The following is a 12482-nucleotide window of genomic DNA, read 5'->3' as shown; positions in this document are numbered from 1 at the left end:
TGACTCTTGATCTCAGGGTCATGAGTTCAAGCCCTACATTGGGTGTTGAGCTTACTTTTTAAAGATTTTATTTATTTATTCATGAGAGACACACAGGCAGAGGCAGAGACATAGGCAGAGAGAGAAGCAGGCTCCATGCAGGGAGCCTTACACAGGACTTGATCCCAGGACTCCAGGATCAGGCCCTGGGCCAAAGGCAGATGCTTAACCTTTGAGCCACCCAGGCGTCCCATGAGCTTACTTTTAAAAATCTGAATTCAGGACACCTGGCTGGATCAGTCAGTTGAGTGTCTGAACCCAACTCTTGGGTTCAGCTCACATAATGATCTCAGAGTCCTGAGATCAAGCCCCCTATTGGGCTCCATGCTTAGCAGAGTCTTCCTGTTCCTGTCCCTCTCCTCTCTGATCCTCCCCCTGTTCTCTCCCCCAGCTCTTTCTCTCATAAATAAAATCTTTAAAAAATAAAATTTAAAAATGTGAATGCATAGTAAATAGCATTTAGTTTCCTACAGAAGAATAAACTCTCAAAAACGGTAATTATGTAGGTCACCTGAGAGGCTCAGTTGGTTAAGCATCTGACTCTTGATTTCCTTCAAGATTTTCACCTTGTCCTTTGTTGTTGTTTTTTTTTTTAGCAGTTTTTTTTTCCAATAGTTTTTTTTCCAGTTTGAATAAGATATCTCTAGGTTTGGGTTTTTATTGTTGCTGCTTGTTTGTTACAGTATTTATCTTGGTTGGTGTTTTCTGAGCTTACTTACTGGGTCTGTAGTTTTGTGTCTGTCGTATTAATGACACATTCTTTGGAACGTTCTTGGCGGTTATTCAAATATTTCTTCTGCCCTATTTTCTCTTTCTCCTCCCACTGGTATTTTCACATTGTCCTCCTGCTTCTTTCCCTTACTGCGGCACTTCCAATTTATTTCCTTGAGGTCTCATTCCATATTGAATATGTTGTGGTTTCTCCTTGGGTGGGACAGGAAGGCTGGAGAAGCCTGAAGTTCCCTGATCTAACCAGGAATAAATTGCAGCATTGCCCTCTAATGAAGTCTTGCCCCCTGTAGAGTAGGCCTTTATGATAGCATTCTGGGAGGCTTTCCTGGTGGTTATGCTTTCTCTTCTTCTGCCAGGGTGTCCAGGGAATATTTCTCAGATCCTCCAGGTGGGAATCTGGATGGGTTCCTGGACAAAAAGCCCACAGGAGTGTGGGGTCCTCTCTGTGATTGCAGCCCCAGGAATTCCTTAATTTCATGGCAGTCCTTACTCAGTCTCCAACAATTTATTACAATTACCATTTAAGTATTCCCACCAGACTATGGTTCCTAAAGCTTCTATTCCAGGTGAGCAGGTGTCTGCTATCAGATTTCTGTACGTGCCTAGCTCTCTAGGTTTGGGGATGGTAATTCTCCCTCTTATCTCAATTCTCTGATGGGTCTAAGAAAAGTGATTGATTTTCAGTTTATCCATATTTTTTTCTTTTTTAAAATTTATTTTTTAATATTTTATTTATTTGACACAGAGAGAGAGAGAGAATATGTGAGAGAGCACACCAGCAGGGGGAGCAGCAGAGGGAGAGGGTGAAGCAAGCTCCCCACTGAACAGGGAGCAGGACACTGAGCTCTATCCCAGGACACTCTCAATCCCAGGACCCTGAGATCACGATCTGAGCCAAAGGCAGAAGTGTAACTGACTAAGCCACCCAGGTACCCCTACAATTTTTTTTAAGTAGGATCCATATCCAATGTGGGGCTCGAACTCACAATCCTGGGATTAAGAGTTGGATGCTCCACTGACAGAGCCAACCAGGTGCCTTTTCTTTGCCCATTTTTTAAAAATTTAGTTATTTATTCAATCATTAAATTATAAGACTTTTTATACATCTTAAATAAAAGTCCTTTATGAAATGTGTTTTGCAAATACCTTCTCCCAATCTGTGGCTTACCTTTTCATTTTCTTACCCGTGTCTTTTGAAAACCAAAATTTTAATTTTTAAAAAAGATTTTATTTATTTATTTATTTGACACAGAGAGTGAGAGAGAGAGCATGGGGAGGGAGTGGTAGGGGGAGAGGGAGAAGCAGACTCCCTGCTGAGCAGGGAGCCTAATGCAGGGCTTGATCCCATGACCTGAGCCCAAGGCAGAAACTTAACCAATGAGCCACCCAGGTGCCCCCAAACTTTAATCCTTGATGTAATTAAATGTATTTCCTTTTTTCCTTTATGGTTCATGCTTTTTGTGTCCTAATAAATGTTTGCCTAACCCGAAGTCATAGATTTTTCTCCTACGTTTTATCTAGAAATCTTATGGCTTTTACATTTTATATTTTTCAGGTCTATGATCCATTTCATGTTAATTTTTATATATAATGTGTGAAAAGAATCAAGGTTCATTGTTCCTCGTGGAAATCCAGTTGTTCTAGAATCACTTTAATTTTGAATCGTGCTACAATACACATAATGTAAAAGTAATCATCTTAACCATTTTTAAGTGTATGATTGAGTAGTGCTAAGTACATTCACGTTGTTGTGCAACCAATCTCCAGAATTTTTCATCATCACAAACTGAAATTCTGTACCCATTAAACAATAATTCCTCATTCCTCTCTCCCCCCCAGCCATTGACAACCACCATTCTACTTCCTGTCTCTACAACTTTGCTCTAAATACCTCATAGAAGTGGAATCATCCAGTAATTTTTTGTGCATGGCTGACTTATTTCACTTAGCACAATGTCCTCGAGGTTCATCCATGTTATAGCACGTGTCAAAATGCCCTTCCTTTTCAAAGCTAAATAATATTCCATATATATATTTATATACACATATATATATCACATTTTGTTTATCCATTCATCTAGTGGTGGACATTTGGATTGCTTCCAGCTTTTGGCTATTACAAATAATGCTGTTATGAACAGCATGTTTGTCTGTTTTTAAGATTTTATTTATTCACTCATAGACACACAGAGAGAGAAGCAGAGACACAGGCAGAGGGAGAAGCAGGCTCCACGCAAGGAGCCCGACATGGGACTCGATTCCAGGTCTCCAGGATCACACCCCAGGCTGCAGGCGGCGCCAAACCGCTGCACCACCAGGGCTGCCCTGTTTGTTTGTTTTAAAATAATCTCTACATGAGTGGTGTCTGGGTAGCTCACTGGGTTTAGCCTCCGACTCTTGGTTTCAGCTCAGGTCATGATCTTAAGGTTGTGAGATCAAGCCCTATGTCAGGCTCCATGCCCAGTGCTGAGTCTGCTTGGTGTTTTCTATCTCTCTCTCTCTCTGCCCCTCCCCCTACTCTCTCTCTCTCTCTCTCTCTCTCTCTCTCTCTCTCAAATAAATAAAATCTTAAAGTAATCTCTGCACCCAATGTGGGGCTGAAACTCATGATCTCAAGATCAAGAGCTGCCTGCTCTACTAACTGAGCCAGCCAGGTACCCCTAAAGGCAATTTTTTAACCATTCAATTATCTTGGCACTTTATCAAAAATCAATTGAACACACATACGTGGGTCTCTTTCTGGATTTTCTATTTTATTCCATCTATGTGTCTGTATGAATGGCAATACCACACTGTCTTGACTACTGTAGCTTTATAGTCAGTCTTTTTAAAAAGATTTTATTTATTTGAGAGAGAGAGAGTGCAAGAGCAAGTAGAGGAAGGGAGAGGGACAAGCAGACTCTGCACTGAGCATGGAGCATGAGACAGGGCTCGATCTCAGGATCTTGAGATCATGACCTGAGCCAAAATCAAGAATTAGATGCTTAACTGACTGAGACACCCAAGCTCCTCTTATAGTCAGTCTTAAAATCAGGGTGTCTGGGTTCTCCAACAATGTTCTTTTTTTTCAGAATTATTTTAGCTGATATAGGTCTTTCTAAATGTTTATATAATTTTTAGAATCATGGAGTCAATTTCTACCAGAATGCTTGCTGGGATTTGACTGGGATTATACTGAATATATAGATTAATTTGGAAAAAATAGATATTTTGGCAACTTTGAGTCTTCCAATCCATGGACATGGTGCATTTCTCCCTTTTTGTAGGTTTTCTTTAATTTTCCTCAGCAGTCTTTTCTAGTTTTCAGTACACATAACTTCCACATGTTTTGTTATATTTAGCTTTAAGTATTTCAAGGTTTTGATGCTGTTTAAAGTTGGTATTATTTTTTCAATTTCAACTTTTAATTGTTTGCTGCCATATAAGATTTTAATGCCAACCAAAAACAGATGACCATTTTTCCCTCCACTCAACTAGGGCAGATGATATGACTGTGGAAACAGAATTTTCTTTCTTGGGCATTTCTGCTGAACCATCTTTTATGCAGAGAGGAGTTTGGCATGCTGCTACTGAGCCACCCAACTTTTTGTTTTCCTTTGGAGCCAGTGTAGAGAGAAGCCAAGTCATTTCTAAATTGGCATCTTAATTTTTTTAAAAGATTTTATTCATTTGTTCATGAGAGACACACAGAGAGAGGTAGAGACATAGGCAGAGAGAGAAGCAGACTCCATGTAGGGAGCCCGGGACTCCAGGATCACACCCTGAGCCAAAGGCAGGCACTCAACCACTGAGCCACCCAGGCATCCCATGGCATTTTGATTTTGATTCCAAGGCTCTGGCCCAAAGTTTCTTAGCTACCTAGATACATTTCAAGATATTTGAGTTCATTTTCTTAAATCAAAAGTTTGAAAAAAAATGGAAATGTTAAAAACCAAAAAAAAAAAAGTTTGGAAATGTTATGTTATTCTCTTTCTCCATAGATATTCACAAGACATCTAAGTGTATTTTCCTTATAATCACCAATTGATACAGTTGATACACCAATTGATACTTCGAGGTGCAGAAGTTCTTAGAAATCCTTTAACCTGTGGCCCTTTCCACAAAAGAACCTCATAAATATCCACAGTTGAGGGGTGCTGGAGTGGTTCTTGATTTCAGCTCAGGTCATGATCTCAGGGTCCTGGGATCGAGCCTTGTACTGGGCTCCCTGCTCAAAAGGGAGTCTGCCTGAGGATTCTCTCTCTCCCTCTGCTCCTTTCTTTCTCTCAAGTCAATCAATCAATCAATCAATCAATCAATCTTTGGGGGAAAAAAGATCCACAGTTGAAGGTGAAGACTCCTTTTGCCCCTGGTAGGTGAGAGAATGGAAGAGGGAAAAGGAAAAAGATACAATGAGCCAGATTCCCTTGGTCAAGCACAGACATTCTGCGTCATTTTGCTGGCAAACAGCAAAAAGCCATGGGAAAAGTATAGAAGCAATTACACAATATGTCATATTCACTTTCTCTTCAAGTCATTCTTACACCAGGCAGAAAGTCAGTTTTTCTGTGAGAGAGAAAAATGTCTGCAAACCCCCAGAAATCCATGAAAATAGTTGTGATGAGGTGAGGGAAACAAAACCATCTCTGAGTTACTTGGCTTATCACTCTAAACACCTTAGAGAAGTTTTATTCATGGCCTAGTGGATCAACAGACATACTTCTTTGCCTGGAGCTTCATTGTTTCAGCAAGTTACTGCAAACTAAAACTACTGTGTGTCAAAAAAAAAAGCTAATAAATTCCAAAGGCCCTTGCTTCCTACAGTTTCACAGTGCATTTATTTTTCTTTGACGCCAGCTGTTCTCCAGATCTGAACTCCATCCTTAGCATTATTTGCCTCCAGTCCTTTTAGGAGCACCTCGCACTGTCAAACCAGATTGCTTTTCTTTGTACTATTCTCCTACCCACTCAAAGTCAAATTGAACAAGAAAAAAAATGGTGCAGTTTTGATGCCAAATTAATTTGTTCATCAACAGAATGTTTACTGAGCACTTATATGTGCCAGACACTCTTCTAGTCACTGGGGATTATCAGCATTGAGGCAAAGTCCCTGCCCTTTCATTCTCCTGGGAGAGACAGATAGTAAACCGGTACCCATAATCTGTCCCTTAAGAAGTAAATCAAAGCAAGGTGGAGGAATAGGGAATGATGAGCTGGGGGTGGTAAAATAAATGATTTATGTCAGGGAAATATTCAATTTAATAGCAACTCATATACTGATTTGTAATTCCACGAAGGCAGGTACTGCTATAATTGCCTTCATTTTTTTTAAGGTTTTATTTATTTATTTATTCATGAGAGACACAGAAAGAAAGGTGAGACACAGGCAGAGGGAGAAGCAGGCTCCATGCAGGGAGTCCGACGTGGTACTAGATCCGGGGACTCCAGGATCACGCCCTGGGCCATAGGCAGATGCTCAACCGCTGAGCCACCCAGGTGTCCTTTTTTTTTTTTTTTTTTCCTAAAGATTTTTGTCTTCCGGTTTTCACCTGCTTGTTGAGGGCTCGATACAAAGTCTGTGTTCAGTAATTCTAATGGAATATGCAAAATACCTAAATTGTACACTTGAACTTGGACATGTCTTGACATCATGTGAGTGGAGTATGTTTTTAGTCCATCGCTTGGAAGAGCAAAGTCCAAACTTTGTATTCCTTCTTCGGAACTGTTGCTGGCTAATTCCAGGGGCTCGGGAAAAGCAAAAAAGCAGGTAGTCACAGGTAGTCACTTTCCTCCAGGACCAATGAGGCTGCCATCTCCTCGTCTGTTCCCTGGCTTCATCTCTGGACTAAGACCCCCAAAACAGCCTTGGGTGAATCCATTAGTCAAAGAATTTCTAAGCCAGTTATCCAGCATACACAGGGCAAAAATATGAGAGGTAGTTAACAAAATGCTTCAGGGATTCATTTATTCATTAACAGTCATTTTCAAAGCAACTACCATATACCAAGGACTGTGCTACAGTTGGAGCAAATTATTTCATCTCAGTCCAGAATCTAGCCTTGAGCCACTTAGATTTAGAAAATCATATTGTTCATACATTCAGAGATGATTAGACTTTTGATGACAAACTACCTGTAATTAACTATAATTAAAATAACCAGAAAATGCTAATTAATCCATTAATTTCTACAGTGATTTAAAATACCTCTAGCCAGGCCTGCTGCTAACATTTGTGGGGTTAGGGCAAGAATCTAAATGGAGGCCCTTACACCGTTTGTCTAAATATTTTAAAGTTTGAAATCATGCTAACAGACCATGTGTTCATGTGTATGTGTCAGGGGAGAGGGGAACAGAGCCAAGGACTGTCTTCCGTGCTACACCACAGAGTGGGGCCAGCCCAGACATCCAGATTCTGTTCACATTTTCCTGCTAAAAGCTCCATCATCCCTCATGCCTAGGGATATGCAATTCTGTGGAGAGGTTACTCCCAGGAGGCCACACAAGCCACACAAGCCCTGGAAGCAGGGTAGGGACAATTGAATGGGGACATACAATAGCTGGGATCTGCTGCCCACCCATTTCCACATCTGTGGTCCTAGGCAACTAGGTTCTATCCACTGACACAACTCTCAGGGCTCTAGAGTGCCCCTTGTATAGACCACAGGGGATTGTTCATAGGGATCCCCTGAGAACATTTTAGCTTACGAGACTCTCCAAAGCAGAGAAGACCCCAGAAAGCCACCAGTAAGTGTTCAGATAATAGACATTTTCATAATCCAAGGGTAAGTGGTGGCTTAATTTAATGACCTGACTGTATCCGTGATAAGAATACAGTATGTTGTTGTGTTGGTGGCCTATCTCCATTGTATTTGCTTTAGAGTCAGAATTACCCAAAACCTATTCTCTCAACTTGCTAATGCTTGTGACAAATAATTGCCTACTTCAAGCAGGAATTAGTTGAGGAAATAGATTGGCAGTGATTCTTCTTTTGGATGTGTGACAAGAAGCTCAGAAATATAATCAAATGCACTGTTATTCTAAGAGATGACAACAAGAGGCAATTTCAAAACAAGCCTCTCTTGTGAACTGTTGGGCCTTGATGACACAAGAGTGATTTTTCCATTACTGAGAAAAGCAAACTAGAGCAGATAGAGGTGGATGATGTTTTCCTGATAGTTAAGCCAGGCTTCACATTAGTTTCGGAGAAATGTTCTGTTTGAGTCCATCTGTGTGTGCTGTCGGTTCGGCCATCATGTCAGTGAGTCCAATGGATCCTTCTGGGAGAAACAGTGTGCCCAAGACTTGCACTGTTCTTTTTCTCCTTTAGTTGACTCCCTGGAACCCACCCGTGGATCATGGTTTACCTCTGATAGGCAATTTCAGCCTCTTGGCAGGGAGAGGGAGGATGATCTTTGGGGAAGAAGAAAAAGAATGAGAGGAAACCATAGGAATGAAGAAGGAAAGGGTATTTGAAAACATGCTTGATGGGAAAAGATTTTTTGCAGGTTGAGGGCTACAGGGACCAGGGGGAGAGATCTGACATAAATATAACATCTATTTCCCTGGATTCCTCAGTCACTTCTAGATGCAAGTTCCATGGGATTTTCTCCCTGTTGCTCTCTAAACTCCCCTCATGCTGAAGATTCTCTCCTACAGTCTTCATATTGTTGGGAAAAATAAGTGTATTGGCCCTAGTTTCTTTAGTTGGAGAAGCACAGCCACTGTGAGCTGTGGAGGAAGGGATTTATCGTAGGAAATAGACCTGGACCCTTGTGGCGGGGGGGGGGGGGGTTAGTGGAGGTCAGCAGGGGAGCTGGATGGTTGGAGAAGTTACTCACCTGGCAGTCAGAAGCCCAACACTTCCACCTGCCAAAGTGTAGAAGGACACCCCTCAGAAGCTGAGGGAAGCTGGTCCTACCTCCATGGGGCTTAAGAAATGTCTGATGGTGGGCTCCTGGCTGCTGTTGGTTAACAGGGTCAGCAGCTGGGAAGAAGATCTGGACACAGAGCAAAGGGAAGTCAGTGTAAGCTGGGATCTCCTGTCACCAAGTCTAGCCAAAGGCAACCTATGGAACGTAATGACTGCTACTTCACACTCACCTTCCACATTTTGTGCCGATTCCTCTTTTGGCCAACTCTAACCCAGAGCCATAAGGGAAGGGGGATCCTCAGAAATGTGATTCCAGTGTGCCAAGTCAGCACACTACACACCACCATGCTGCGCAAAGTAGCAGCAGGTTCCCTGACAGAGCCGTTCCAAGCAACCAGCCTGGCACCAGCCCAGAGAAAGTGTGGATGGAGGGATGCAAAGGTTGGAAGGCTCCTTTGACTGATCAGAGCAGGGTTTTTTTTTTTATAAAGATTTTATTTATTTATGCATGAGAGACATAGAGAGGCAGAGACACAGGCAGAGGGAGAAGCAGGCTCCAGGCAGGGAGCCTGACATGGGACTCGATCCCGGGTCTCCAGGATCCCACCCTGGGCTGAAGGCGGTGCTAAACCGCTCAGCCACCAGGGCTGCCCAGAGCAGATTTTATCATCCTGGAGACTGGAATATGTGAGCGAGAGGCTGAGTCTTCTCACTAGCACGGAACAGGGAAAATCTTTACGTGGCTAAGATGAATTTATTTATTTATTTATTTATTTATTTATTTATTTATTTATTATTTTTTATTGGAGTTTGATTTGCCAACATATAGCATAACACCCAGTGCTCATCCCATCAAGTGCCCCCCTCAGTGCCCATCACCCAGTCACCCTCATCCTCCGCCCACCTCCCCTTCCACTACCCCTAGTTCGTTTCCTAGAGTTAGGAGTCTCTCATGTTCTGTCTCCCTCTCTGATATTTCCCACTCATTTTCTCTCCTTTCCCCTTTATTCCCTTTCACTATTTTTTATATTCCCCAAATGAATGAGACCATATAATGTTTGTCCTTCTCCGACTGACTCACTTCACTCAGCATAATACCCTCCAGTTCCATCCACGTCGAAGCAAATGGTGGGTATTCGTCATTCCTAATGGCTGAGGAATATTCCATTGTATACAGAGACCACATCTTCTTTATCCACTCATCTTTCTATGGACACCGAGGCTCCTTCCACAGTTTGGCTATTGTGGACATTGCTGCTAGAAACATCAGGGTGCAGGTGTCCCGGCGTTTCATTGCATCTGTATCTTTGGGGTAAATCCCCAGCAGTGCAATTGCTGGGTCGTAGGGCAGGTCTATTTTTAACTCTTTGAGGAACCTCCACACAGTTTTCCAGAGGGGCTGCACCAGTTCACATTCCCACCAACATTGGAGGAGAGTTCCCCTTTCTCCACATCCTCTCCAACATTTGTTGTTTCCTGTCTTGTTCATTTTCAGGCTAAGGTGAATTTAGACGGACAGCAATCTTCATTCTGAACCGAGGTGTGATACAGTAACAGCAGCACTCAGCTGCAGCCAGACTGAAAAAGAATCTTTTTCTCAGAAAGGCCCCAGCACATGCATATTTAAGGCGTCCTTTTAACACACGGTGTTATTTGAAGGGGAAGCTACCTTAACACAAACTGTGAAGATCCTTCATTATTAAAACGCACAAGTTCATTTATCAGTGGCACTTAGAATAGATCCTTGGAAGAGCAAATGTTGGTTCGAATCAAAGTACCTCGGAGAGATTTCTTTTCTCCATCTCTATTCTCCTCTTTCAAGAAAGTGCTGAGTTGGGTATTAACACTTCAAGGTCTCGACTACTTTTTATCTTGAAAAAAAAAAAAGAGAGAGAGAGAGCGAGAAAATGTTTGTCATTCCAGGAGCATAATCAGTTGAGCCGGCACACAATGACATAGTTAATTCACCAACGGAATTTGTTGCCATAGCTCCAGCGAGGGACAGGGTGGATTAACAATGGCCTTTTTCACGAGTGCGGCTTTCACCACAACCTGCCTGTCCCCGCGCCACAGGCCATCATAGCGCCAGTCCAGAGCACAGCAATTATCAGGGAACAACCGCCCAGAGGGGACAAGAGGAGGCTGGGGGGGAATAAAGCAAGGACACCCAGCACCTTGGATCTCTGCCTATTCAATCACTGGGACACGACCAGCTCCTCTGAGCGTATCTTCAAGCTTAACCTTTGGTCAAGTGCTTCGGTACATCCAGAGAGGGACAGTTTCACCCTGTGACTCGAAAGAACTCCAAAGGGAAGAGAGGACTCCAGACAGCAAGGGAAGGAGATCAAGAGCAGACATGGTAGGCCATCAGGACTGCACCATGGAAGAGGCCACCAGGGACAGCCACACTCCCAAACTCTGGCGCGAGGTAACGTACATGCTTTCTTGGTGATTTTTGCCTCTTTGAATATCAGAGCAGGTCCAAAAAGTCAAGTCCTCTGTGTCCGTGAGTGCAATGGACTTGCACTAATTAATGTAGTCGCACTCAAAATGGAAATAGTATCCTCTCCATCTTAAGGTAATAAAAAAGAAAAATGTGACTCATTTTTCTTTATCCCCTTACTGGGTGTGCAAGCTCCCTGGATAGAATTAGATGACAGGAACAGATTCTCTCTTTCTTAAAAAAAAAAAAAAGTCAAATCAGTCTGAGGAAATGTAGGTGGTTCAAGGCAAAGAATGATGCTGTGTTGAGCCTGAGGGCATCAGAGAAATGTTTTAACAAAGTGTTCATTATCCTATAAAATGAGAAATTTTCCTATTAGAAAAGCCACAGAATCCTGCCACCCATTTCTGAATTTCTTGGAATGCAATTGTCACAGAAATGAGACCACCTTATATGGTCTTTTATTTTGAGGGCAGGGGGCATCTAGGGGAATGTGCATTTTTGTGGAACCTTGTTTAACCAAATGAGTTATAGATAGAAAAAGTTGAGGTGGTGGGATAAAATAGTAAGATTTCAGATGATATGAAGGAGAGTTTAGGGACAGGGGAAGCTTCCAGGCAATGACGTAATGTTCCTGCTTCACAGTAGAGCTGGTTTCACATCACACCCCTGAGAGTGGTTTCACAGGTCTCAGGACATCAGCTCTGCTCTTTCCTGTTGCATCCCTCTTTCAAAACCTCCCCATGCCGCTCAGAGTGCCTGTGGATGGCTTGGTTAAAGCACCACATGCCTCACAAAGTAGTCTGGGCCCACAGCCACCAGGCACTTGAGCATCATGACTGGTGGACCATTTCCCCCAACTGGTCCCTTCCCCATTCGTCTCACTATTGTCTCAGATTAGGAAAAATGTATATGATGAGGACTCATGAGTTTTACCAGCTCATTTTGTTGAGTATATGGGGGAATCAGGATGCATGTTAGTCATTCATTTATTCACTCTTTCGTGCCTTGTTCCAAAAATAAATTTGAAATGGCATCAAGAGATTCAGTTCTCGACTTGTATGGGTATGGAAAGTTGAGATGATCTTTCTATGTCCCGTCATGTAGAATTAAATCTGGGCAAATAATCACTCGGTTCTCTCATACCTTTTGTGAATTGAAAAATAACCAAAGTCTTCTCATCTCATGGGTCTCCCAAGAGCATCACTTACTATAATAATGGCTGCAATTTGGGGGCACCTGGCTGGCTGAGTCGGTAGAGCACACAGCTCTTGATCTCAGAGTTGTGAGTTCGAGCCCCATGTTGGGTGTAGAGATCACTTAAAAATAAAATTTTTAAAAGAAATAATGGCTAAAAAAATAAAATAGAAAAATGAAGGGAATAATGGCTGGAGTTTTTAGTCCTTAGGTGGCATACCT

The 12482-nt window shown here is 42.4% G+C and overlaps 1 protein-coding gene across 2 annotated transcripts in view; it reads left to right on the top strand.

Moving 5' to 3' along the window:
* Window positions 1–10604: 10604 nt before the first annotated feature.
* Window positions 10605–12482, top strand: part of PCYT1B (phosphate cytidylyltransferase 1B, choline) — a 131273-nt gene continuing 129395 nt past the window's right edge. The window contains exon 1 of one of the 2 annotated variants that reach the window (XM_049107802.1): window positions 10605–11048. In XM_049107802.1, coding sequence (XP_048963759.1) covers window positions 10977–11048 — 72 coding nt within the window. In that variant the 5' untranslated portion in view covers window positions 10605–10976. The remainder of the gene's footprint in view (window positions 11049–12482) is intronic. The other variant, XM_025438887.3, reaches the window with a different exon arrangement.

Source organism: Canis lupus, chromosome X (assembly GCF_003254725.2).
Source record: "Canis lupus dingo isolate Sandy chromosome X, ASM325472v2, whole genome shotgun sequence".
Lineage (NCBI taxonomy): Eukaryota > Metazoa > Chordata > Mammalia > Carnivora > Canidae > Canis > Canis lupus.
This window is presented reverse-complemented; position numbering and strand designations above follow the sequence as displayed.